The sequence below is a fragment of the Lissotriton vulgaris genome, chromosome 10 (genome assembly GCF_964263255.1).
Source record: "Lissotriton vulgaris chromosome 10, aLisVul1.2, whole genome shotgun sequence".
NCBI lineage: Eukaryota > Metazoa > Chordata > Amphibia > Caudata > Salamandridae > Lissotriton > Lissotriton vulgaris.
The window spans coordinates 630,476,442-630,502,238 of NC_141698.1; the positions used below are offsets into that span (position 1 = coordinate 630,476,442).

At 51.7% G+C, this 25,797-nt stretch overlaps 1 protein-coding gene across 2 annotated transcripts in view; it reads right to left on the reverse strand.

Moving 5' to 3' along the window:
- Nucleotides 1–25,797, reverse strand: part of KMT2C (lysine methyltransferase 2C) — a 1,555,522-nt gene that overhangs the window by 116,352 nt on the left and 1,413,373 nt on the right. For both annotated transcript variants that reach the window (XM_086941472.1, XM_086941471.1), the window contains one exon: nucleotides 7,191–7,307. In XM_086941472.1, coding sequence (XP_086797598.1) covers nucleotides 7,191–7,307 — 117 coding nt within the window. The remainder of the gene's footprint in view (nucleotides 1–7,190; nucleotides 7,308–25,797) is intronic.

Sequence of the window (25,797 nt, forward strand, 5' to 3'; positions counted from 1 at the left end):
CCTCCCCTCTGTCAGGGGGAGCGTGGTGCAAGTGTTCACCGACAACACCACCGCCATGTGGTACTGCAACAAACAGGGCGGTGTGGGGTCGTGGACCCTTTGCCAGGAGGCTCTGCGCCTCTGGCAGTGGCTGGAACATCAGGGCGTGACTCTGGTGGTTCAACACCTGGCAGGATCTCTGAATGCCAGGGCGGACGAACTCAGCCGCCGGTGCATGATGGATCACGAATGGCGTCTGAACTCGGACGTGGCGCAAGGTCTCTTTCGACAGTGGGGAGAGCCTTGGTTAGATCTATTCGCCACAGAAGAGAACGCGCAATGTCAGCAGTTCTGCGCGTTGGAGTTTCCAAGGCGGCACTCGCTCGGAGACGCTTTTCGTCGCGAGTGGAGCTGCGGCCTGTTGTACGCCTTTCCGCCTATACCACTTCTGCCCAGAGTGCTGAAGAAGATCAGGCGCGACCGGGCCCAAGTTATCCTTGTGGCTCCGGACTGGGCTCGAAGATACTGGTATCCCGAGCTACTCAGCATGTCAGTCGATCCCCCGATTCGTCTGCCTCTTCGGGAGGACCTTCTGTCGCAGCAGCAGGGGGCGGTCCTGCACCCGAACCTGTCCAGTCTCCACCTACAAGCTTGGAGATTGAGCGGCGGCAGTTGAGGCCATTTGACTTGCCTCCCGAAGTCTGTGACATCATTCTGGCAGCCAGGCGTCCCTCCACAAAGTCGGTATACGCCTGCCGGTGGAATAGGTTTGTGGCATGGTGCACAGCAAAGGCTGTGGATCCCCTCTCTGCACCCCTTTCGGAAGTGCTGCTCTTTCTTCTTTCCCTTGCCCAGCAGGGCTCTGCTCTGGGCACTCTTAAAGGGTACCTTTCTGCTCTTTCTGCCTTCTTGAGGCTACCAGATCAGCCTTCCTTGTTCAAGTCCCCTATAGTGAGTAGATTTCTGAAGGGCATCACACACATGTTCCCTCCTGTTCCCTTCGTGATGCCCCAGTGGGACTTGAACCTTGTTCTCACCTATCTGATGTGTGCTCCCTTTGAGCCACTTCATAACTGTCCTCTTCGTCTCCTTACGCTGAAGACGGCCTTCCTGGTTGCCATCACCTCTGCCAGGAGGGTGAGTGAGCTCCAGGCTCTTTCTTCTTCTCCGCCTTTACTGTCTGTTCATCCTGATAAGGTGGTGTTGCGTACACGACCTTCCTTTCTGCCCAAGGTTGTCACGGCCTTCCACATCGGGCAGTCCATCACCTTGCCCACCTTCTTTCCGCCTCCGCATCCCTCGAAGGAGGAAGAGAGGCTCCACCGTCTGGATCCAAAACGTGCGCTCTCCTACTACCTGGACCGCACTCGCCAATTCCGGGTGGATGACCAACTCTTCGTTGGTTACGTGGGCGCGAAGAAGGGAAAGGCTGTACACAAGAGGACCATCTCCAGGTGGATCATCTTGTGCATCCAAGCATGCTACTCTATGGCGAGGAAGGAGCCCCCGGCTGGATTGCGGGCTCACTCCACTCGGGCCACGGCAACGACAACTGCCCTGGGCCGCGGTGTCCCCCTACAGGACATCTGTCAGGCAGCCACGTGGGCCTCGCTCCACACGTTCGCAAGACACTACTGCCTGGACAGTCAAGTCCGGAGGGATGGCTTCTTTGGCCGTTCCGTCCTCCAGGACTTTCTGGTGTGATATTGGTTCGCAGACCCACCACCGGGGTTGGTATTGCTGGGGTATCTATTCTAAGGTAAGGAATCTATCACTAACGTGTCTCTTTCAGATGCACAAGTTACTACTTGTGTAACGATATATCTGTAAGAGACATTAGTTAGTGATAGATTCCTTACCGCCCTCCCATCCTCCCCGTTCTGCGAACTGATATTTAGGGTTAAGGTCATCCCCTTTCAGGGCCCTAGTTTCAATGGCACCAGTGTTAGTTCTATCATGGCTCTGCGTATCTGGCGCGGAAAAGCTGTGTTATCAGAACTGACGTCAGCGCGCATGGGCGCCGTCTATATACTCCGATGACGTCATCCCGGCGCTCACGACGCCGACGACGGACGCGGAGCCGCAGACGACGCCTACCAGCGCGCAGGGGTATTGCTACGCAAAAATTTCCGGATCCAGTCTGACGCCTGGGGATATTCTAAGGTAAGGAATCTATCACTAACTAATGTCTCTTACAGATATATCGTTACACAAGTAGTAACTTGTGCATCTGGTAGAGACGATTCTAGCCGCAGATTCCTTAACGTAGAATTATCCCCAGGCGTGAGACTGGACCCGGAAAACTTTTATGCCCAGCATTTCTGTGCGCGGTACCACACGACTCCGCCCAGACGTCCTCCGCGGGCGTGACGTAGAAGCCCCACCCCAGCGAGCTGACGTCAGTTTGCTTCAGAGAACTTTTTCGCACCACAATGCGGAGCCATCACAACAAAACTGAGGAGAGCATGGGAACAGTGTGCAAAAAAAACAGAGACAAACTAGAGAGAAACAAAAGGTGAGAAACACCACCAGGTGGCACCAAGGCACCAGAAGGTGACAACAGCAGGCCAGAGCAGGAAAGGAGCAGAGCACCACTCTGAGGAAAAACTTGTGCAAGCCAAGGCGAAAGCACCAAGTGGCAGTAAAGCACCAGAAGACCAGAGCAGCGAAACCCTAGTAAGAAAAGAGCAAAGCACCACTCCGTGGAAACACCTTGCAAGCTAAGGTGAGAACCATCCTGAAGGCACAAGCACGTGAAAGAGCTGTGACAGAAAGAGAGAGAGAGAAAGAGAGTCTGCAACTACAACCATAAGGGGAAGGGCCACAAGCCAGGAGCAGAGGAGCAACAGTAATCCATCCCCAGACTACACCGCCAAGGATGGCCATACCTTTTGAAAGGAGGAGGTGGTCAAGGACAGGTAATCCATCCGCAGACTACAGTGCCACCTGAATGGAACAGCAGGTCAAGGACAGGTAAAAGAACCCCCAACGAAGAAGACCAGGTGGGGATCAGAAACTCTAACAACCAAGGCAGACTACACAACGGAATGAAGCACCAGGACAAGCCAGACGCCAGCCGAAGGTAGAGGCCAGGAAAGGCCAAGATAGGCAAAGAAAGGCCAGGACATGCCCCAAGGGAGGGGCCGACACACACTACCCATTAATGAAGTTTTTCCTAAGAGGGTCCCTATGTTCTTGGGACGTAACATGCCCTATGTGCAGTAATGGTAGCTATTATATAGCTCTATCATGTGCTGGGGAGGTGTGGTCGTCCTTCGGGCCTCAGCTCTCCGTGGCGTCACTGTATGTCGCAGGTGCGAGCCTCTTGCTGATGGTTTGCGTTCCGCCCGAGTCCGTCCTTCTCCTGAATCGCTGTGGCGCTAGCCTGGTCTGGCCTGATGTCTGCGGCCTTTCATTGTAGCTCTGCCTGGTTCCACTTCATTGGGCGACGGCTGCGAGCTAAGGTTGCCGTCCCCAAGTCCAAATGGAGGAAGGAAAGGCCAAGCCCGGAAAGGAGGAAGGGGGCCCGAGGAATGGGGAACCTGAGGGCCCTCCGGCAAAGACTGTGGCCGCGGCGAAGAGCTGTTCTTAGACGACTCCGGGGAAAAAGCCACGACGCGGGGACCTGTCTCCAGAGAAGATGAAACCAAAAACCGCCGAACCTCTGGAGAAGAGGGGGCGTCCGAAGACGAATCAACGACGGCCTGGCACCGTAGAGTCCGCGACCGGTGGCAGGTCAACGTCGACCGGCGCCGAAGAAGACGTCGGAACGACCTTCGACACAGGAGACCGAGGCTGGGTCGGAGCAGGGCAGCTAAGGAACGGCGCAGAAAAGGCGTTGATTCGACCTCCGAAGAGGCAGCCGCCTGTGTGGCGGGATGAGGAGGGCCTGTGGACACACCCAGACCCCTAGCCGCCCCCTGCGGCGCCGCCAGGGCCAGCAGCCGTAGGCGCCTGAGCGGCATCACCTAGGTCTCGGACAAGGCCGCCGCCTGCCCAGAGGACCGAGGGGGACTCGAGGACACGCCCCGGAACCCGGCAACATCCGGCAACACTACAGGGACCCCAGCGAGGGTTTGCGGCGAGGCATAGGCGCCGTGGTCCGAAGGAGGGAACCCCGAAGGGCAGCACCCTGACGGCACCACATCCGTCTGAACCTGGAGCCGATCTTGTCGGGGCCGGAGCCGCTGGCAACGCCACAGAAGTCCCCGCACGTGACAAGGGATCCGCAGGCGTGCCAGGAGGAGAAGGAGAAGAAGGAGAAGCCAACAAGGCCTGCAAGGCCGCCGCATAGTCCTCCATCTGGGCTCTAGTCGCCCCGTGCCGTGAAACGGCAGATAGGGTGGCGACGCGCGGAGAACCCACGCGCCCAACGCGGGAGAGCCCTCGGGGACAAACTGCAACACTTACCAAAAGGTGAGCGACGCTCCTGCGGCCTGGGAGAAGGACGATGTCAGAGGTGGCGGTTCTTGAAGCCGTCCGCGTCGGACGGACGCGGTGGCGACGCAGACTTGAACATGCGTGCCGAAAGGAGTTTCATCCAGCGCTCCCGCCAGGACTTTGGTTTCATTTGCTGACACGCCTCTCAGTCTGTGGAGTCATGGTGCTCCCCCAAACACCACATGTAGATGGGGGTGAGGGTCAGTCGCCAACATCTGGCGCACGCAAGACGATCACGTCTTGAAGCCCGAAGGCATTCGCACACTGTTCCCAAGAAAGAAAGAAATAACGCCCAAAAGCGGAAAATAGAGGCCTGAAACAGGCCAGGAACACAATCCGGATCCGCATTGCATGCGGAAAAGAAGAAAACTGACGTCAGTGCACTGGGGTGGGGCTTTTGTGACCTCACTGACGTCACGCCCGTGGAGTACGTCGGGGCGGAGTCGCGCGGTACCGACCCCAACCACCCCCCCCAAATCACCCCCTACCCCGGCACGCAGAGATGTTGGGCAAGAAAGTTTTACGGGTCCAGTCTCACGCCTGGGGATAATTCTACATTAAGGAATCTGCGGCTAGTAGTCTCTATCAGATTGGCGACACAGGGACAGGCTTTCGACAAACCAGACCTGATATAGGAATGGCCACAAGAGCCGGAACAGGTCTGCGACTTCAAAGCAGGCTTATGGGCTTTCCTTCAGCAAAGAACAGATTGGCTTTGAAATTCTGGATCACCTTCAGGTTCATATGGTCCCACTATTCGTACAACTTGAAATTATGGCCAGACGCCATACACCAGAGACCAAACACCAGAGGCAAACTGTGTGAGGATCTCTCATAGACATCTGCTTGGTGTAGTCCCTACAAGGTTTAAACACTCTAGTTTTAGAATACATGGTCCCTTGCATAGTGGAAAGGAATTCTGCAAAAAGACTTACCAGAAAAAGTTAGGAGCTAGCTTCGGATCCATGTACGAAGGCATTGAAAGAAAGAAAGAAAAACTGATGGCAGTGCACTAGGGTGGTGCTTACATGCAACTCCGACCATCACTTCACGGGAGGAGAGAGGTTGCAATGGAACTGCACAATGGCACATGCCGGCTTCTACTGAAAGAGCTTCCAGATCCAGACTGGTGCTTGGAGATATTTTATTGGTGAGGAATCTGCAGTTAGAAGTAGCCATCAAAAGCATCTGTTGTTCCATCACTGAGATCTTGATTTCCCTCATTATCACCCATTGACTTCAGCTAGAAAGAGTTTCTTGAATGTCTGGAAAAGTAGTTCTGACCCAAGTCATAGGTATACAAACTGTCCCTAAGACACCTGTTCTTTTAAGGCAGTAAAATAACAAGAATAATGTTTGCTTAGCGATAAACTCTTTATCAAGAGCCAAAGTCTTTCAACTTTGGTCAGGAGTTCAATCTGAATCTTTGAGATCACCTTGATTGTTTGTTAAAGGATTAAAGAAGCAGCAAATAATTGGTTAATGACAGAAGACCGCACAATCAAGTGTGATCAATTCCCAGCTAGGAAGTAATGATAAAGTGATGTCCATTGGAGTCTCAAGAACTCATAGTGGAAAAAGAAAATCAGGTGGAATTCTCAGTTTCAATAGTGGTGTTGCAAGGAGTTTAGGCAACCCACAGCGCCTCGGTCTACAATACGGAGGACCAACCGGCAATCATGTATTTGGATCAACAGGATTAGCAGACTAGAAAGATCAGAATGTGGGTGAAAATAAAACTATTTTCGTCTGGCACACTGCATGTAAATGGTACAGTGTCATCAGTTGATGGGCAAAAAGAGGTTTCCTATTAAATGGTAAGGCTAAGCCAGACATACTATGAGGCGCAGCAAAACAACCTGATAGGATGGGATATTGATGGGGAGACAGTTAATGTGACCATCGCTATTTGTGCTCGCAGTACAGATGGAGCTGAAGGGGCATATATTTGTTTGACTGGAGTGCTACTGATATATATATATATACTATGATATATATATAACTATGTATATTTATATATTCTCAACACACCTTAACACATGAATACACTTCTTTTTGTGTTGAGCCAATGCTATAAAACACAGTACAAAACGCAGGCTGGGAAATAAGGAAAAAAAAAATAATAATCCATGCCTTCCAGAAATTGAAACGCTCTCAGAATGTTATGTATAATGCATTTTTAAACATATATTCCATGCCCTTGAGAACATCAATCATGCATTTGGGACCTTAGATTATAAGCTGCAAACAATGCAGGAATCAGGTAATATGACCATAAACATTATGTGCTACAGCTTGGTTCTAGGATTGGGAGAAGACCAACATGAAATAGAAAATAAGTTAAGGTATTTGTCAACGACTACAGAGGGAGTGTTTACATTTTATTCATTTGACATTAACAATGGTGTGGATTTGTAAACAGAATTTTAAGATTTGAAATTTATGGACATTTTCCAGGGTTAAAATATAGTCCAACCAAAGACACTAGGAATGTACAATGAAAGGCACTTACCAGAGTAAAAAGTAGGATTGAAGACATTCTTAATTTCTATGTAAACTTTAGAACTAGACTTAAAGGACAAGTACCAAACTCAATGAGGTATGTAATTATATCTCACAGAAATAGCATTCTTTATATATTAAGATGAACACACATGTTTTCCTAATGATCAGCATAAGCTATATTGGACCACATTTCCTACCAATGCCATATGTTTATCAAAATCATAAGTTGCTTTATATAAAAAAAATATATATATAAATATATATACCTGAGATTCATAAAGCTTCTCCTTCCTGTTCGCTACTTCATTGCGGATGATTGTTCCAATATATTCTATTACCATGGTGTGCTTTTCAATATCTCTTGCAGCATATAATCCCAAACCCTACAATAGTAACCGGGTACATTAAGAATTGCACCATTTACGGCTTACTTCCATTTATTTCCATTTAATTATAATAACAAAGTGTCTTCATTCAATTTATATAATCTAAGAAAGAACGGAGTTGTAGGTCACAACTAATTTGTATTTTTTTTTTAAATTAACCATGCTAATGCAAAACACACAAACAAGCATTGGCAAAGCCAATAGTTCTCGAGTTGGCAGTAAGCCTTTTGGCTTGGTCAATACTTGTTTTGCCATTTTTTTTTTCTTAAATCAAACATTGTGGCAGCTGCTCAGCCCTCATATTACAGTGGAAAAAAGGAAAAATATTGATTTGTTCTATTAAAAAACCAAAAAGAAAGGAAAATGCTACTTACCAGTATGCATCTGTTCTTGGCATGTAGAGCTGCAGAGTTGCACACTGTGCATAGATCGCCATCTAGTGTTGGGCCCGGTTGTTTGCAGTTTGTTGTTGTCCTGAAAAGTTCTTTGGAAGTCACGAGATAGGTGACTCCTCCTTTGGACCACATTGCGCATGAGCATTGGCTCCATCCCCAGATTGTTATTTGCCATTAGGGAAATGATGGAGCTTTGCAGGAAAAGGAAGGATGCCCATGTAATTTGCATCTAATTAAGATAATACTGGAACAGACAAGAGTAGCCGGGGAGGTGGTGGGCGTGTGCAACTCTGCAGCTCTACATGCCAAGAACAGATGCAAACTGGTAAGTAGCATTTTCCTTTCGAGGCATATGAGCTGCAGATTGCACACTGTGCATGGATTGCATAGCAGTACCCATCCCTAGGGGCGACGAATAGTGTTTTGTGAATGTGTGCGGTGTAGACCATGTAGCTGCTCTGCAGATGTCATCTAGGGGATTGTTCCCTAAAAATGCCATTGAAGCCCCTATTTTTCTTGTAGAGTGGGCTTTAGGAGGAACAGATAAAGTACATTTATTTTTGTGGTAACAAATCTGTATGCATTTGACAATTCATCTAGCTATCCCAGGTTTTGGGATGGGATTACCTTTGTGTGGTGGTGAGAAAGACACAAAAAGTTGTTTTGTCTTACAAAAGGGTTGTGTCCTCTCTATGTAGTATAGCAATGCTCTTTTGACATCTAATGTGTGAAGAGCTCTTTCTGGTACTGTCTGTGGTTGCGAGAAGAAAACGGGCAGTTCCACAGATTGATTGAGATGGAAGGAGAAATGACTATGGGTAAGAATTTTGGATTAGTACGCAGAACTACCTTACAGTGATGCATTTGCAAGAAGGGTTCTTGAATGGTTAGTGCTTGTAGTTCACTAACTCTCTGCAGAGAAGTAATAGCTACAAGGAACGCAACTTTCCATGTTAAAAATGGTAGTTCACATTTGTGCAAGGGTTCGAAGGGAGGTCCCATTAACCGTGTGAGAACAACGTTTAAATTCCACACAGGTGAAGGTGGTACTCTGGGAGGAATTATTCTTTTAATGCCTTCCATAAAGGCTTTAATGGCAGGCACTCTGAATAGAGATATATGTTGTCTGTTTTGCAGATATGATGCTATTGCAGCAAGATGTAGTCTAATAGACGTATAGGCTAAGTTGCATCTTTGGAGATGCAGTAAGTATCCTATGATGTGTTGAATAGACACATCTAGAGGGTTCATATTGTTGTGACAATATATTACAAATCGTTTCCATTTGGCTGCATAACATGCCCTAGTCGTTGGACATCTAGCTTCTTTTATGACATTCATGCAGTCTGGAGGAAGGTTCAAATATCCAAATTCTAGGATTTCAGGAGCCAGATCGCAAGGTTGAGCTGAGCTGGGTCCGGGTGTCTGATCTTTCCACGGTTCTGTGTTAAGAGGTGTGGCGATAGGTGTAATTTTCGGTGCGGTACTAGCGACAGCTGTAGCAGTGTGGTGTATCACGGCTGTCTGGCCCACGTTGGAGCAACTAGTATGAGGGTGAGAGAATGCTGCTGTAGTTTGCGTACTAATAGTGGCATCAGTGGTAGAGGTGGAAAAGTGTACGCAAATCTGTTTGACGAGTTCATCCATATCGCATTGCCTTTAGACAGTGGGTGTGGATATCTGGCAGCGAAGCTTGGGCATTTGGAGTTTTCGTGGGTGGCAAATAGGTCTATCTGAGGTTGTTCCACATCTGAAAGAATGGCTGAAGAACTTGCATATGAAGTTCCCACTCGTGGGTCTGTTGTGTTTGACGACTTAACAGATCCGCTATGGTATTTAGTACTCCTGGAACATGATGGGCTAGAATGATTTCCTGTGCTAGTTGAGATAGCTGCAGGGAGTGTGTGCCTCCCTGCTTCTGTATGTAATTCATGGCTGTCATGTTGTCTGTGCAGACTAAAACAGCTTTGTTTGATACTTGATTTTGGAAAGCTTATAGTGCTAGGAATATTGCTAGTAACTCCAGATGATTGATGTGGAGTAACTTTTGTTGTGGTGTCCACCTGCCTTGCATGGTGTGTTGCAGTAGGTGGGCTCCCCAGCCGGAGAGCGATGCGTCCGCAGTTCAAATTATTTGAGGAACTGGCTCTAGATACGGTGGTCGTCCCTTGTAAAGATTTTTGTAAAATTGTAAAACTGTCACAAATACTTTGCTTTTTAACCTGCAATGCACTCTTCCTAGTGCTTACCTCAAACTTCATAATCACTGCTTCGCCGCGCAGCCGATTGAACGCTGACACGGCACAGTGGTAGTCGCCGACATTTGCTTCCCTCAGCCGACAGGCCACGCCCACGGCCCAGAGGCCACACACCCTCTCATATATAAATGTGTAATCCCTGGACGCGCAGCGGACGCGCCGAAGGCGCGCCAAAGGTAAGCCCGTCGGCGCCCCGTCCGCGACCGACCGGGGCCAGGGGCTTCGTCAACTAAATCAGGCGGCAGGGTCACCCTGCCTACACGCATGGGACCCATCTATAAAACACCCCGCCTGCAACCAGTGCGGCTTTCATTTCTCACCCCATCCTAAAATGAAACCCACAATATACTCTATGCTCCTGCTCAATTGCCGATCACTCCCCAAACACTCCATGGAAATTTCCCTAATGTTAGAGGAAATAAGCCCAGACATCCTTTTCGTCACAGAGACGTGGCTACAGGAACACTCGGAACCCGACTTGGTACAATCCCTTCCACCTGGATACCAAATACTCCGCCTTGACTGAAAAAAAGGAATTGGCGGTGGGCTAGCAGTAATCAATAAAACAGGATACAAAGTCACTAGCACCGCTGTGCATTTCCCAGACAGTGAATGTCTTCCTTTCTATATAAAATTCAGCCCCACACATACCTTCTCTGGTATGCTCATATACCGCCCACCGGGGTCACAAGGGCAGTTTCTCTCCAATCTTGCTCCGATAGCTGCAAACCTTGCACTTAGCTCCGCTAACTTTACAATCTTGGGCAACCTCAACATCCATCTGGACGACCCGAACGACCCAAACACCAGAGAACTATCCTCCAGCCTAAATACCCTCGAACTACAGCAACGTGTCCTTGGACCCACTCATAAAAAAGGCCATCTCTTAGACCCCATCTTCAGCAGCTGCTCCAACCTTTACGTTGGAAACCCGTCCCCCCTTCCTTGGTCCGATCACTTTCTCATCCCTTTCACCTGGACCCTCCCCAATCACCCCCTTCCTAAACCCCCGACGACTCAACAGTCACGCAATTGGTCCAAAATTCCCATACCTGAATGACAGGACATCTTACAGCGCACCAAACCTGTCAACACCTCTAATCCCATCCAGGGCAATGAGAATTACAATAGATGGATTACCAGCTCCTTAGACCGAGTACTCCCACTAAAAAGCACCCATCCCAAGCGGGGCAACCCTACAGCCCCATGGTATACAACTGATCTACGGGAGGCTAAACGCGCCTGCAAACGTATCGAGAGGAAATGGCGTCTCGATTATCTCCCAGTAGACAAAGCGAACTATAGAGCAGCTATCAAAAACTACAAAGCAGATATCAAACTAGCTCAGGCCAAATACTACGAACAAAAGATCGACAAGACAGCTTCTAAACTCAAGGAGATCTACCGGATAGCTAAATCCCTCCTGCAACTTCACGAGACCCCAAAGGATCACAACAATACCCAGACCCATTGCGAGGAGATAGCGGAGTTCTTTCACCATAAAATAGAAGTCATCAACTCCTCTTTTTCTCACTCCGCCACCTCGCCCAGCGATACCGCCGACATAGGCCCCACGACAGTCCCACTCAATGCTCTCAATAGCATTCCGTCACTAGACCTAATCAACTTAGAAAAAATCATGGGACAGGTCAAATCCGGATCACCCACCGATCCAGCCCCCCCCTAGGGTTCTCATCCCGATAACCAGGCAGATTTCACCTATCATCCAAGACCTGCTCAACTCCTCCCTCCATACTGGCATTGTCCCGCCTCCATGGAAAAGAGCTATGGTCAAAGCTCTATTAAAGAAACCCAGCCTTGATCAAACCAATCCTTCTAACTACCGACCTATCTCCCTTCTACCCTGGCTCAGCAAACTTCTTGAGAAGTACGTCAATTCCGTTTTGACCAACTTCCTGGAATCTAACAACATACTGGACCCCACCCAGACGGGTTTTACGCCTCGTCATGGAACGGAGACTGCCTTGATAGCAGTGACGGAGGAGGCAAGAAGGATCCTGGACGGTGGCGGGTCTGCGGCCATCATCCTACTCGACCTAAGTGCCGCCTTCGACACAGTAAATCATGACATTCTACTCCACCGCCTTGGCATGATAGGAATATCAGGAACAGCACTCACCTGGATGAGATCCTTTCTCACAGACAGATCCTTCCAAGTATTTGAGAAGGATTTCACCGCCTCCAGTAAACCTCTTAATTGCGGAGTGCCTCAGGGCTCCTCCCTGAGTCTCACCCTTTTTAATGTTTATCTTAGCCCTCTAGCTGATGTCGTCCGCCCCTTCGGTGTGAAAATTGTCACCTATGCGGACGACACACAGCTAGTGGTAGCGATGGACCCACCTCTCAATTCCCACCACAGCCTACACAATTGCTTGGAAGTAGTTGCCGCCTGGATGTCAGGCTCCTGTTTAAAACTAAACGGGGATAAAACAGAGGTAATGCTCCTTGGAAATAACATCATAAAATCCATTGATTCCATCTGGCCCCTCTGTTTAGGCAGCCCCCCACAACCCAAGGAGCAAATCAAGAGTCTAGGCATCTGGCTGGACCAAACTCTTACATTCAACCACCAAGCAACCAAGCTTGCCGCCACCTGCTTCGGGCTAATGAGATTACTCCGAAAAATTCTCCCTCTCCTCCCATTTCACTCAAAACGGATCATGGTCCAAGGACTAATTCTATCCCGTCTCGACTGCGGTAACGCCCTATACCTTGGGGCCCCACAGTCCACTCTCAACAGACTTCAAATCATTCAAAACTGCGCTGCAAGAATCCTTCTCGACATCCCTCGCCGAGCCACAGTCAAAGCCAGATTGAAGGATCTCCACTGGCTCCCTGTCAGAGCTAGAATCGAATTCAAGAGCATGTGCATTGCACATTGCTCCTACTGGGGAACAGGCCCTTCCATCAATCACCCCTTGGTAAAAGCCTATCATCCCAATCGCCCCCTCAGATCCGCGACCTCTCACCTCACCTCAGTACTACGCATCAGAAGAGCTAGATGTGGAGGCCGGTCACTCTCCTACAATCTGGTCAAGATCTGGAACTCTCTCCCCCTCCCAATCAGATCAGAATCCAATCTACTCACTTTCCAAAAGCTTCTTAAAACCTGGCTCTTTAATAAAACTTCTACCTAAATCTCAGCTCCACTAAATCCAGCGTTTCCGGTTCAACCTACTCTCCTCTGCGCTCTATACATTCTCTTTCCATTCCATTCCATTCCATTACTGCAGAGAGCGATGAGTCCGACCGTCTGCCAACACTAGATCCGTCAATTGACCTTGAGCCTGGTTCCACTGACATGCTAAGCATTCTTGTAGTGGACGCATTTGAAGTCTTGCATGGGGCACCATGAAAATGCAAGAGGCCATCATCCCGATGAGTTGCATGAACACTATTGCTGGAAGGGAGTGTTGTAGTTCAAACCTAGTTAGAAGAGTTTGTATGCTGGCTATCCTTGCTGGAGTGGGATAGGCAAGCGCTTTTGAGGTGTTTATTGTGGCACCGAGGTACTGTTGCACTTTGGATGGTTGTAGATGGGACTTGGCGTGGTTTATTGTTAACCCCAAGTCGTGAAGCAGTTGTATTGTGGCAGGAGTGTGTTCCACGCATTGGTTGTATGAGCTGGCTTTTATGAGCCAGTCGTCGAGGTACGGGAAGACATTTATGTGTTGTCTTCGTAAATGCGCTGCCACTACTGCTAAGCACTTGGTGAATACTCTTGGTGCTGCTGTGACTCCGAATGGGAGTACTTTGAATTGATAGTGCTGTCCGTCTATTATAAATCTAAGATACTTCCTGTGAGCTTTGTGAATGGGAATGTGGAAGTATGCGTTCTTGAGATCTAAAGTAGCAAGGAAGCCGTTTTGCGACAGAAGCGGAAGGATTTGTACTGTTACCATGTGAAAATGGTCTGACTGTATGTATATGTTTAGCGGTCTGAGGTCTAGAATAGGCCTTAGAGAGCCGTCCTTTTTTGGAATCAGAAAGTATAGAGAGTGAACCCCTTTGTTTTGTTGGTGCAGAGGAACTGGTTCTATTGCACTTTTTTGTAGCAGGGATTATACTTCTTGTTTTAACAGTGCTAGATGTTCTTGTGACATTAGACGCAGTTTGGATGGTATGTTTGGTGGGGTAGATGTTAGTTCTAGACAGTAAACTGATTGAATAATTTGTTGCACCCACCTGTCTGATGTGATGTTGGTCTAGGCAGGAAGGAATTGTTGCAGTCTTCCCCCCACAGGAGTGGAATGTTTTGGGGGGGGGGTCTGAGGGAGGAAAGTAATTGGGTAGGGGTAGAGGCAGAGCGGGAGTTATTGGTTTTGCCTCTGCCTTTGTTGTTGTTACCCCTGTAACCACCTCTTTGGTAGCCCTTAGTGAATGTGGATTGGCTAGGGGTTTTGTAAGAGGTGGAGGGACTTTCGGAGGAGTAGCCTCTAGGGTTGCCTCTGTATGAAGAGCGACAAAATTAACGTCTGGGAGCTTGCTGCTGCAAGGCTCCCATAGATTTTGCTGTATCGCAAAATCTATGGGCCAAATAAACGTGTCATCAAATGGCTGATTAAGAATGGAGTTTTGTACTTAAGGTTTAAAACCCGAGATACATAGCCAAGCATGTCTACGTCGGAGGGTGCTGGTATTAATTGCTCGAGGCGGTATCTGCAGCATCTAGGGCACAGCGAATGGAAGTGTTGGTAATATTTTTACCTTCCTGTAGCACAAGTTACTACTTGTGTAACGATATATCTGTAAGAGACATTAGTTAGTGATAGATTCCTTACCTTAGAATATCCCCAGGCGTCAGACTGGATCCGGAAATTTTTGCGTAGCAATACCCCTGCGCGCTGGTAGGCGTCGTCTGCGGCTCCGCGTCCGTCGTCGGCGTCGTGAGCGCCGGGATGACGTCGTCGGAGTATATAGACGGCGCCCATGCGCGCTGACGTCAGTTCTGATAACACAGCTTTTCCGCGCCAGATACGCAGAGCCATGATAGAACTAACACTGGTGCCATGAAACTAGGGCCCTGAAAGGGGATGACCTTAACCCTAAATATCGGTTCGCAGAACGGGGAGGATGGGAGGGCGGTAAGGAATCTATCACTAACTAATGTCTCTTACAGATATATCGTTACACAAGTAGTAACTTGTGCATCTGAAAGAGACACGTTAGTGATAGATTCCTTACCTTAGAATAGATACCCCAGCAATACCAACCCCGGTGGTGGGTCTGCGAACCAATATCACACCAGAAAGTCCTGGAGGACGGAACGGCCAAAGAAGCCATCCCTCCGGACTTGACTGTCCAGGCAGTAGTGTCTTGCGAACGTGTGCAGCGAGGTCCACGTGGCTGCCTGACAGATGTCCTGCAGGGGGACACCGCGGCCCAGGGCAGTTGTCGTTGCCGTGGCCCGAGTGGAGTGAGCCCGCAATCCAGCCGGGGGCTCCTTCCTCGCCATGGAGTAGCATGCTTGGATGCACAAGATGATCCACCTAGAGATGGTCCTCTTGTGTACAGCCTTCCCCTTCTTCGCGCCCACGTAACCAACGAAGAGTTGGTCATCCACCCGGAATTGGCGAGTGCGGTCTAGGTAGTAGGAGAGCGCACGTTTTGGATCCAGACGGTGGAGCCTCTCCTCCTCTTTCGAGGGATGCGGAGGCGGAAAGAAGGTGGGCAAAGTGATGGACTGCCCGATGTGGAAGGCCGTGACAACCTTGGGCAGAAAGGAAGGTCGTGTACGCAACACCACCTTATCAGGATGAACAGACAGGAAAGGTGGAGAAGAAGAAAGAGCCTGGAGCTCACTCACCCTCCTGGCAGAGGTGATGGCAACCAGGAAGGCCGTCTTTAGAGTAAGGAGACGAAGAGGGCAGTTATGAAGTGGCTCAAAGGGAGCACACATCAGATAGGTGAGAACAAGATTCAAGTCCCACTGGGGCATCACGAAGGGAACAGGAGGGAACATGTGCGTGATGCCCTTCAGAAATCTACTTACAATAGGGGACTTGAATAAAGAAGGCTGATCTGGTAGCCTCAAGAAGGCTGATAGAGCAGAAAGGTACCCTTTAAGAGTGCCCAGAGCAGAGCCCTGCTGGGCAAGGGAAAGAAGAAAGAGCAGCACTTCCGAAAGGGGTGCAGAGAGAGGATCCACAGCCTTTGCTGTGCACCATGCCACAAATCTGTTCCACCGGCAGGCGTATACCGACTTTGTGGAGGGACGCCTGGCTGCCAGAATGATATCACAGACTTCGGGAGGCAAGTCAAATGGCCTCAACTGCCGCCGCTCTATCTCCAAGCTTGTAGGTGGAGACTGGACAGGTTCGGGTGCAGGACCGTCCCCTGCTGCTGCGACAGAAGGTCCTCCCGAAGAGGCAGACGAATCGGGGGATCGACTGACATGCTGAGTAGCTCGGGATACCAGTATCTTCGTGCCCAGTCCGGAGCCACAAGGACGACCTGGGCCCGGTCGCGCCTGATCTTCTTCAGCACTCTGGGCAGAAGTGGTATAGGCGGAAAGGCGTACAACAGACCGCAGCTCCACTCGCGACGAAAAGCGTCTCCGAGCGAGTGCCGCCTTGGAAATTCCAACGCGCAGAACTGCTGACATTGCGCGTTCTCTTCTGTGGCGAATAGATCTAACCAAGGCTCTCCCCACTGTCGAAAGAGACCTTGCGCCACGTCCGAGTTCAGACGCCATTCGTGATCCATCATGCACCGGCGGCTGAGTTCGTCCGCCCTGGCATTCAGAGAGCCTGCCAGGTGTTGAACCACCAGGGACACGCCCTGATGTTCCAGCCACTGCCAGAGGCGCAGAGCCTCCTGGCAGAGGGTCCACGACCCCACACCGTCCTGTTTGTTGCAGTACCACATGGCGGTGGTGTTGTCGGTGAACACTTGCACTACGCTCCCCCTGACAGAGGGGAGAAATGCCTTCAGTGCAAGACGAATCGCCCTCAGCTCCAGAAGGTTGATGTGGAGCCGGGACTCCGCCGGAGACCAGAGGCCTCTGATCTCCGCCTCTCCCATGTGGCCTCCCCAGCCCTGGAGGGACGCGTCCGTCACAACTACGTGCTCCGGCTGGGGCAGGGAGAGGGGTCTGCCACTGACCCAGTCGCGGTCCGTGAGACACCACTGCAGTTGCTTCGCAGTGCCCTCTGAGATCAGGACATGATCGGACAGGTTGCCCTGATGCTGGGCCCACTGAAACTTCAGGTCCCACTGCAGAGCCCGCATCCGCCACCTGGCGTGACGCACCAGAAGGATGCAGGAGGCCATCAGCCCCAGAAGCCGCAGCGTCAACCTGACCGAGACCCGGGATAACGGCCTGAAGACAGGAATCAGAGCCTGAATATCCCGAACCCGCTGTTCGGGTGGGTAAACCCGAAACTGCGCCGAGTCGAGAACCGCTCCGATGAAGAGGAGCTTTTGAGAGGGACACAGGTGTGACTTCGGCACATTGATGGAGAACCCCAGCAAGTGCAGGAGGTCGGCCGTAGTCTGGAGGTGGCCGACGACTGTCTGGGGCGAGCCCGCCTTCAACAACCAGTCGTCGAGGTAGGGGAAGACTGATACCCCCTGCCTGCGCAGATGGGCTGCGACCACCGCCATCACCTTCGTGAACACCCGTGGGGCGCTGGCAAGGCCGAAGGGGAGCACGGTAAACTGAAAGTGCTCTTGGCCTACCATGAACCGTAGGTAACGCCGGTGGGCCGGCAGGACGGGGATGTGGAAATAGGCGTCCTGCAAGTCCAACGCTACCATCCAGTCTCCTGGGTCCAGGGCAGCCAGGACCTGAGCCAAAGTGAGCATCTTGAACTTCTCCGTCCGGAGGAAGCCGTTGACGTTCCGCAGATCCAAGATAGGGCGTAGGCCCCCTTTGCCCTTCTTGGGTACCAGAAAGTAGTGGGAGTAACAACCACGTCCTACTTCTGGCCCAGGAACGCGCTCGATGGCCCTCTTGGCCAAGAGGGCCGAAACTTCCTCTTGCAGAAGTTGCAAGTGATCCCCCGACACACGGTGGCATTGAGGTGGCATGGATGGAGGGGAAGACTCGAATGGGAGGGAGAAACCCCTTCGGACAATTTGCAGCACCCACCTGTCCGAAGTGACTGTATGCCAGTGGGAGAGGTGATGGCGAACCCTGCCTCCCACAGGCGTCACATGGGCCTGAAAACTCGGACTAGGAAGGTTTTGAGGCGGGGGCTGCTGAGGGAGGTGTGGACTGGCCTCGCCGCTGACCCCGACCACCGCCGCGGCGGTTCCCACGTCCGCCACCGCGCTGCTGGACATTTTGCGGCGTGTGGCTGGCGGTCCGTGGTGGGGCGCCCCTTCCGTGGCCACGAAAGGAGCGAAAGGCACCCGATTGCTGGCGTGGGGCCGTAAGGCCCAAGGACTTGGCCGTGGCCCTGGAGTCCTTGAAACGTTACAGCGCATGGTCTGCCTTGTCGCCGAAGAGGCGATGGCCATCAAACGGCATGTCCAGGAGAGTGGCCTGGACATCGGCCGAGAAGTTGGCGGACCTCAACCAGGCGTGGCGTCGAACCGCCACCGTCGTTGCCATCGCCCTGCCCAGTGAGTCCGTGGTATCCAGCCCACACCGGATAGAAAAACGTGCCGCATCTCGGCCGTCCGCAAGGGTTTGGCTGAGTTTAGCCCTGACCTCCTCAGGGCATTGTGGCAGCACCTCCGCAACCGTGTCCCACAGAGTGTGGGTGTAGCGGCCCAAGAGACAGTTGGTGTTCACTGACCGTAGCCCTAGGCTCACAGACGAGAAGACCTTCTTCCCGAACTGCTCATATCTCTTGGATTCCCTGTCGGGCGGGGCCGACGGGAATGCGGTCTGGGAGTTGGAGGCCTGGATGACCAGACTCTCGGGGGTGGGGTGGGTGGACAAAAAGCAAGGGTCGCCCGGTGCCGGGCGGTAGCGTCTGGCCACGTTCCTGTCCACAGCGGGCTTGGACCAAGTGCCCAGAAGAACGTCACACAAGGCCTCGTTGAACGGCAGGAGGGGCTCCGCGGAGCCGGACTGCTGTTTGAGGACCTCAGTGAGGAGATTAGTCCTCACGGCCGCGACGGGGAGCTGAAGGTTTAAGGCCTTAGCTGCCTTCGTCAACACTACACTGTAAGCAGAACCCGCCTCCGAAGCCACAGTCGGGGGCGACGTAAATCCAGTGTCTGGCGAGGTGTCAATACCACTGGCCTCCCCAAGCTCATATGTCCAGTCCTGATGTGACTGGCAATCACGTGCCAGAGGGTCCTCGGACCCCTCCCATTGCTCCTCGTCACCTGGCTCCTGGAGACCAGGATTAACAGCCAGGGCCTCCTCGTGGAGATAGAACTCTCCGAAGGCCGACGGAATCGGCGCCCCTCCGACTCCTGAGGAGGACCGTAGGAAACATTGGGGGCGGCAACCACATCGGCTGCCGGGGACGACACCTGAAGGGACGGCGCCGGCGAGGTCGTAGGGTCGACCGGCGAGGTCCCGGATCCGGAGCCGGATCCAGCGAGGTCGTGCGGCGCCGGGACCGAAGTCGCCAGCGGCGCCGGGCCCGAAGTACCCGACGTCGTCGGGGCCGAAGCGCCTGACCCGGAAGGACCTCCAGACGGAGCCGATCGGCCCGAAGGCGCCACGGGAACCGACTGAGGAGGGAGGGCCCTCATGGCCATGAGGTACCTCTCGACCTCCTCCTGCGACGCGCCGTGCCCAGGGACCCGAAAGTGTGGGGCAGGCGGCGACGCCTGCGACTCCCGCGGAGCCGCGTGGGCGGTGTCGCCCGAGTCCCCGGTCGCATCGTGCGAGCGACGGGGCGGGTCGGAGGATCGATGGCGTCGCTCCGACCTCTCATGCCTCTTACCTGAGGACTTGGAACCAGACGATCGGTGTCCACTCCCGGAACGTCGATGACTCCGACCTCGCGACCTGTCCCTCGACCTCCCGTGGGACCGGGACCGGGACCTGGAGCGGCGCAGGGCCGACTGCCTCAGCTCGAGACGCTTGCGGGACCGCTCCCGCCTAGCCTTCGACGTCAGGGCCCGGCAGTCGGAGCAGGTTCGATCGTCGTGGTCGAGGCCTAAGCACTTCAGGCACCGGCGATGGGGGTCCGTGACCGACATGAGTCGGCCGCACTTCGAGCAAGGCTTGAACCCGGGCATCCCTGGCACCGATAGTCGAGAATCGACTAAATAGAGGATCAAAAGATCAAAAAAAAAAGTTTTCAGTCAAAAAGTGACTGGGGGTAGAGCTTCTTCCGGATCTGCGCTAGCTGGCGCGGAAAAAAGAAGAACTGACGTCAGCGCGCATGGGCGCCGTCTATATACTCCGACGACGTCATCCCGGCGCTCACGACGCCGACGACGGACGCGGAGCCGCAGACGACGCCTACCAGCGCGCAGGGGTATTGCTACGCAAAAATTTCCGGATCCAGTCTGACGCCTGGGGATATTCTAAGGTAAGGAATCTATCACTAACGTGTCTCTTTCAGATTAAGTTCATTGGCCCTATTTTTGTATTTGTCAGGTAGATGCTGCATTATGGACTCTATTTCATCATAATGAGCTCTGTTATATCTGGCCAGCAATGCTTGGGTGTTAGCGATGCCCCAGATATTAGCTGCTTGTGACGCTGTTCTTTTGCCTGAGGCGTCAAGTAACTTGGATTCCTTGTCTGGTGGTGAGGCCTCACCTGATGTCTGAGAATTAGCACTTTTACGTGCATTAGACACTACTAAAGAGTGTAATAGTGCTGGACCTTTAATATAGACTGGATCTGTAGGGGCAGCTTTATATTTTTTCTCAATTCGAGGATTGAGGACCCTAGCCTTGACGGGGTCTTCAAAAACCTCGGTTGCATGTTTGATTACACCCTTAAGCATTGATAAAATGGCAGTAGAAGTTTGTGTGTTATCAAAAGTGTCTAGTAGGAAACATTCCTTCGCCGCATCTGTGTGTAAGTCCTCCCCATGATATTGGGCAGATCTTTGGACTAGTAGGTTAAAACCTATAGTGTCCTCTGGTGGGGATGGTCTAGAAGGATATATGTCGTCTTGTGGGACATAAGGCACATCAGGGGTGTTGTAATCATCCCATGGATTAGGTGACTAAGGGGGGCTATTGGTCCCTGCTGGGTCATGTGCACCTCCATCTATGTCATCAGAGTCTGTGTGTACATCATCTTGTGGATTAAGGGATGGTGTAGGTGAATAGTGAGGTGGAGTAGGGGTAGGAGGAGGAACAGTATGGGGAGGTGGAGGAGAAGGCACCCTTAATAGAAAGGTTGCTAAGTCTCTCTTCTTTGGAGGAGGAGGAGGTGCTGGCGCATCAAGTGGTCTCCTTTTTGAACTGAGTCAATTGACCAGTTTTAGGATCCTAGACAAGAGTTTTTGGTCAGGATCAGGTGTGAAAAGTTCCTCTGAACAGGGCAGTGTAGGAAGGTAGATACCTGACTATGGTTACCCCCAATTTGTTTGCCTGGTGTTTTGCTGGTTTTCCGACTTAGTTGACCTGGGGCCCTGCCAATCAGGACCCCAGGCCTACTGCTCTCTCTCTAAAATGGATTCCATGTACCTTAGGTACATTTCCAATTGGTACTGGGCCACCTTATCAGACCCTGCAACTCAGGGCATAGGTGTACCCAGGGCCTACCAGGGGCTGAAGCATGTATTATGCCACCCCTGGATGGCCATCTAAATCTGACACAACTGGCTGCACGACAGCTGGGGCAAGGTGGTGTAATCACCCCTTGCTGTAGATATAGTATACCTTTATCTAACCCTAAAAATGGACACACGGATTCCTATCAGTCACTCCTATGGCAGGCCTTGACAATCCTGAAGGCAGAGTGCTTGGAATCGTGTGAGATGGTGCTCTGGCATGAGCTGAGCCCGTTTGCAGCTTGCGGGACCAAGTCCTAATAGCTGTTCCATGATAACGCATACCATATACTCTTAAGTGCATTATAATCCTCGCGGTTAAATGCTATCTTTGGTATTGCTTTATCAAAACATGTCGAGTAAGGTGTCATACGAATTGGAATACTAACCCCTCGCCAATTCTGGCGACGCGGTTAGCATTCCACCCTTCTAGAGGGACACGACATGTATGTAACTGTGAACCCCGGTTAAAGTTAACTGAAGCCTCAGCTCCAAAAAATGGATGCTGCCACCACAGACACGAGTCTGACCTCCTGCTGCTGGGAGTCCTTCCAGCGAGGAGAGCTTGGACAAAGGGTTTCCTGTCAGGGGCGGTGCTAGCACCATCCCAGACAGGGTTTTGTGTATCCTGGGTAGGCAGGGCTTTACAGGAAGGTGACTGCAGAGTGGCACCCCGGTGCTCACTACGCATCTGCCGGCTAGAACCAGTTCCAGGGGCACACCAGCCCCTGGCCTGGGGAAAGTCAGGCATGGGAGAGGGGTGTAACCACCCCCCTTCCTGGTTCCACCCCTAGGGCAGGACCTAGTCGCGTACCCACCCCTTTCTTTAGGATAAAGGCAGGAGCGTGGACCCTTCCAGATTAGATCATCTTTGAATCAAGAAACTACTTTCTACGAAAGGAACTCTCGACTTCTTCTCAAGATTTCTCCCTTGTGGCTAAGGAGTAGTCACCCTGCATCCGCAGGCACCATCTAAGAACTCTGCGGTTTGCTGCACGTCCTTCCTCAGGAATCCGACCGACCAGCACGACGAGACCCGGCTTCCCTGGCACCTCTGACCTCTACCTACCTCTACAGCTAAGCTGAGAACCGTAGGTGCGACGAGACCTCGAGGGACCGGCCATCATCAGAACTGCACGACTTCTATCCAGCACGACCACCGAGGGATCCTCTGGTGAGTGCTTTGGGGTCCGAGAAGGCCCGACCCTGAGCAGCTCCAGCACCGAAGTCCAGCCCCCCAGCATCTCCACGATCTGCGTGGGGCCCTTCTGCTTTTTGCTGCTCACCGCGTTGTTTGGCTACTAGCCCGCTGGCTTGTGGCCTTCCTAACGACGCCCGACGACATCACTGCTGCTGGTCTGGTTGCTCCAGACTGGCCCTTGCTCCCTTCCAAAAGAGGAGCACCCCGGACCCTCCTGGTCCACTCCAGACGCCATTTTAGGTCCACCGCGTGGGCTTGAATTTGCCAAGACTTGTTGCCCCAATCCTGGGTCCAGCGACGTCGACAGCATCATCCATCGTGGGACAGCTCGCACCTCCATCCTGGTCGCCGACAACGCCTCCTGGTCCATGAGATCTGCAGAGCACAGCGTCGCCCACTCACCTAGTCGAGGTGACTACCATCCGGTGCCCTCCTGGTGCCACCTGACTACTGGCTAGTAGTCACGAACTTGGTCCCCTCTGCTTTCAGGTGTCATCCATCTTCGATCCAGGCTTGGATAACTCGAACTCTCTTCACTGGTCGCCTGCCAGCAACTTCTTTCTTCAGGCTCCTGGTTCGTCTACGAGGATTCCCGACGTCTTTTGAGACCTATGTAGCTGCAGCCCCTGGGCTAGGTAACTTCGGCATTTCGGTGCCCCAGCATAGCCTCACTATCCAAGGGTCAGGATCCACTGTCGTTTTCGATCTACCTAGTCGGGTTCGCCCGAGAACACTAACTTTGTGAAATCTAGCTCCCATAGACTTTGTCCCGCATCCCGCGTGAGAGTGCACACTCTGCACCAGAGTCCCCTAGGCCTCCTACTAGTAATCTGAAGGTTCAGTAACGTAGTCCTAGCGATTCCAAAGCCTATTAGTACAGTACTTACCTGCTAGTAATTTCGCATTCCACTTTCAGAGTATATGGTTTTTCGTGCCCCTCGGGCATTTGTGTAAATTGTGCAACTTGAAGTATTTTTATAAGAGTTTTGTTGTGTGCTTAGTACCCTGTCCTCATAAAGAGTACAGGGCTGTTGTGATCTAAATAAATACACTGTTTATTTTCAGAACACTTGTGTGGTGTCCTTTCACTTGGTGTTCAAGGGGTATATGTGATGGTATAACAGCTGGCTTAACACGCCCTCTAGAGTTTAGCCCGAAGCCTGCTCGTATCCACGCTACTAGGATAGCTGGTCTATAAGGTTGACTTACAACCAATCACCATAAGGGTTGTTTGGACTGATACAAAGTGCTCACTAGAATAGTGAACATTATATATCAGGCCAACTTCTCACAGGCAGATCCTTCGGTGTTGAGGTTTTCGGCTCCGTAGGTTTTTTCGGCACCGAATCGGTAGCTGATTTTGGTTTAGAAGTGTGCCCTTTTGAAGTGTCCTTTAACGGAACCTGTTTCTTCGGTTCCGGGTGTTTTTTCGGTCCTGAAGCTCGTGAATCTGGAGTTTTAGGCGGTTTTTTAGTTGGCTCCGAATGCGGTTTCGGCATTGATGAGCGATGCCAGTCTTCGGCACCGTGAGCTTAGGTGTCGGAGCAATGGTTGGCCTGGTTGACGAAGATGGCTTTTTCTTTCGTGTTGGAGTAGGATCTGCACCGTGGACAGGCTGGCTCGAGCTGCCTGAAGGCTTAATGGGCTTCTTTGCCGGGCCCGAAGGCGGGGCGTTGGAAGCAATCTCTCGGTGTGCACCCGGGCCTGAAGGTGAGGGGGTGCCAGAAGCCTTTTTAGAGGGTGTCGAGGAAGGGTTGGGGTCGACGATCTTACTTACGACCTGTTGAGCTGAAGTGACTTCCTCGACGTCGGAGTCTTCGGCGTCTGAGGAGCTGGTACTCTTTTCGGCGTGTTGGGTGTTCTGGCACGTCGACGCCCTCTTCGAAGATGTTGTCGGGGATCGAAGCTGACGAGCGAGCCATTGTTCTTCGAGCTCGCCGGTCCGGATCGTTTTCTTGGAGCGAAAGGAGGTACAAAAGGAACAGTCTTTGGCCTCGTGCTCCGGTGAGAGGCAAAGGTTGCACACCTCATGTAGGTCGGTGTGGGGAAACTTCGACCCACATCGAGGACACTTCTTGAATGGCGTCCTTTCCATGAGCCAGAGAGTAAGGCCTAGGTAGGCCCGAAGGCCTTCGTCGACGACCGGAACCGAAGATTTCGAAGTGGTGAGGAATCGCGCCAATGTGTAGCGCGATCGAAACAATACGGTGGAACTGGGCGAGGATTGCGCGCCGAAGGAAATTTGGTTCCTAACCGGAACGCAGGAAACACATCCGAGCCCGATGGCGGAAAAAAACAATCTGGGGATGGAGCCGATGGTCATGCGCAATGTGGTCCAAAGGAGGAGTCCCCTATCTCGTGACTTCCAAAGAACTTTTCTGGACAACAACAAACTGCAAACATTCGGGCCCAACACTAGGTGGCAATCTATGCACAGTGTGCAATCTGCAGCTCATATGCCTCCAACACACATTTTCTATATACTAGCCCCTGAAGGGAATGACTTAGTGCGGATCTGCTGCTTGTAAAAAAAACAGAACACTGCCACTTACTATGAAATGACCGAATGCACCTTGTTGTACACTGCAGTGGAAAAATGCTAACAACTCGACTACAGACCAATGGATGAAGAGGGCTAAATAATATATATCTGAACAAATCTACTTACCTGTAGCCCTCTGTTCTTGACGTGTAGTACTGTTGATTTGCATGCTCTGCATACTCCTGCCATCTAGTGTTGGGGTTAGATGTTTGCAAGTTGTTTTTCTTTTAAGACATGAAAGTCACAAGGCCGATCCTGACTGTCCCCTTGACCCAGAATGCTTCAGCATAAAGGCTCCACTTTAGGTTTAAATCATGTTTATTGCAGCAGCACAAAGAAACAAAACATACATTGCATATGAGGTACACATCTGCAGTGGCCAGAGGCACGCGCGGGGCTCGAAGGCCTTCCGGATGATATTCCAA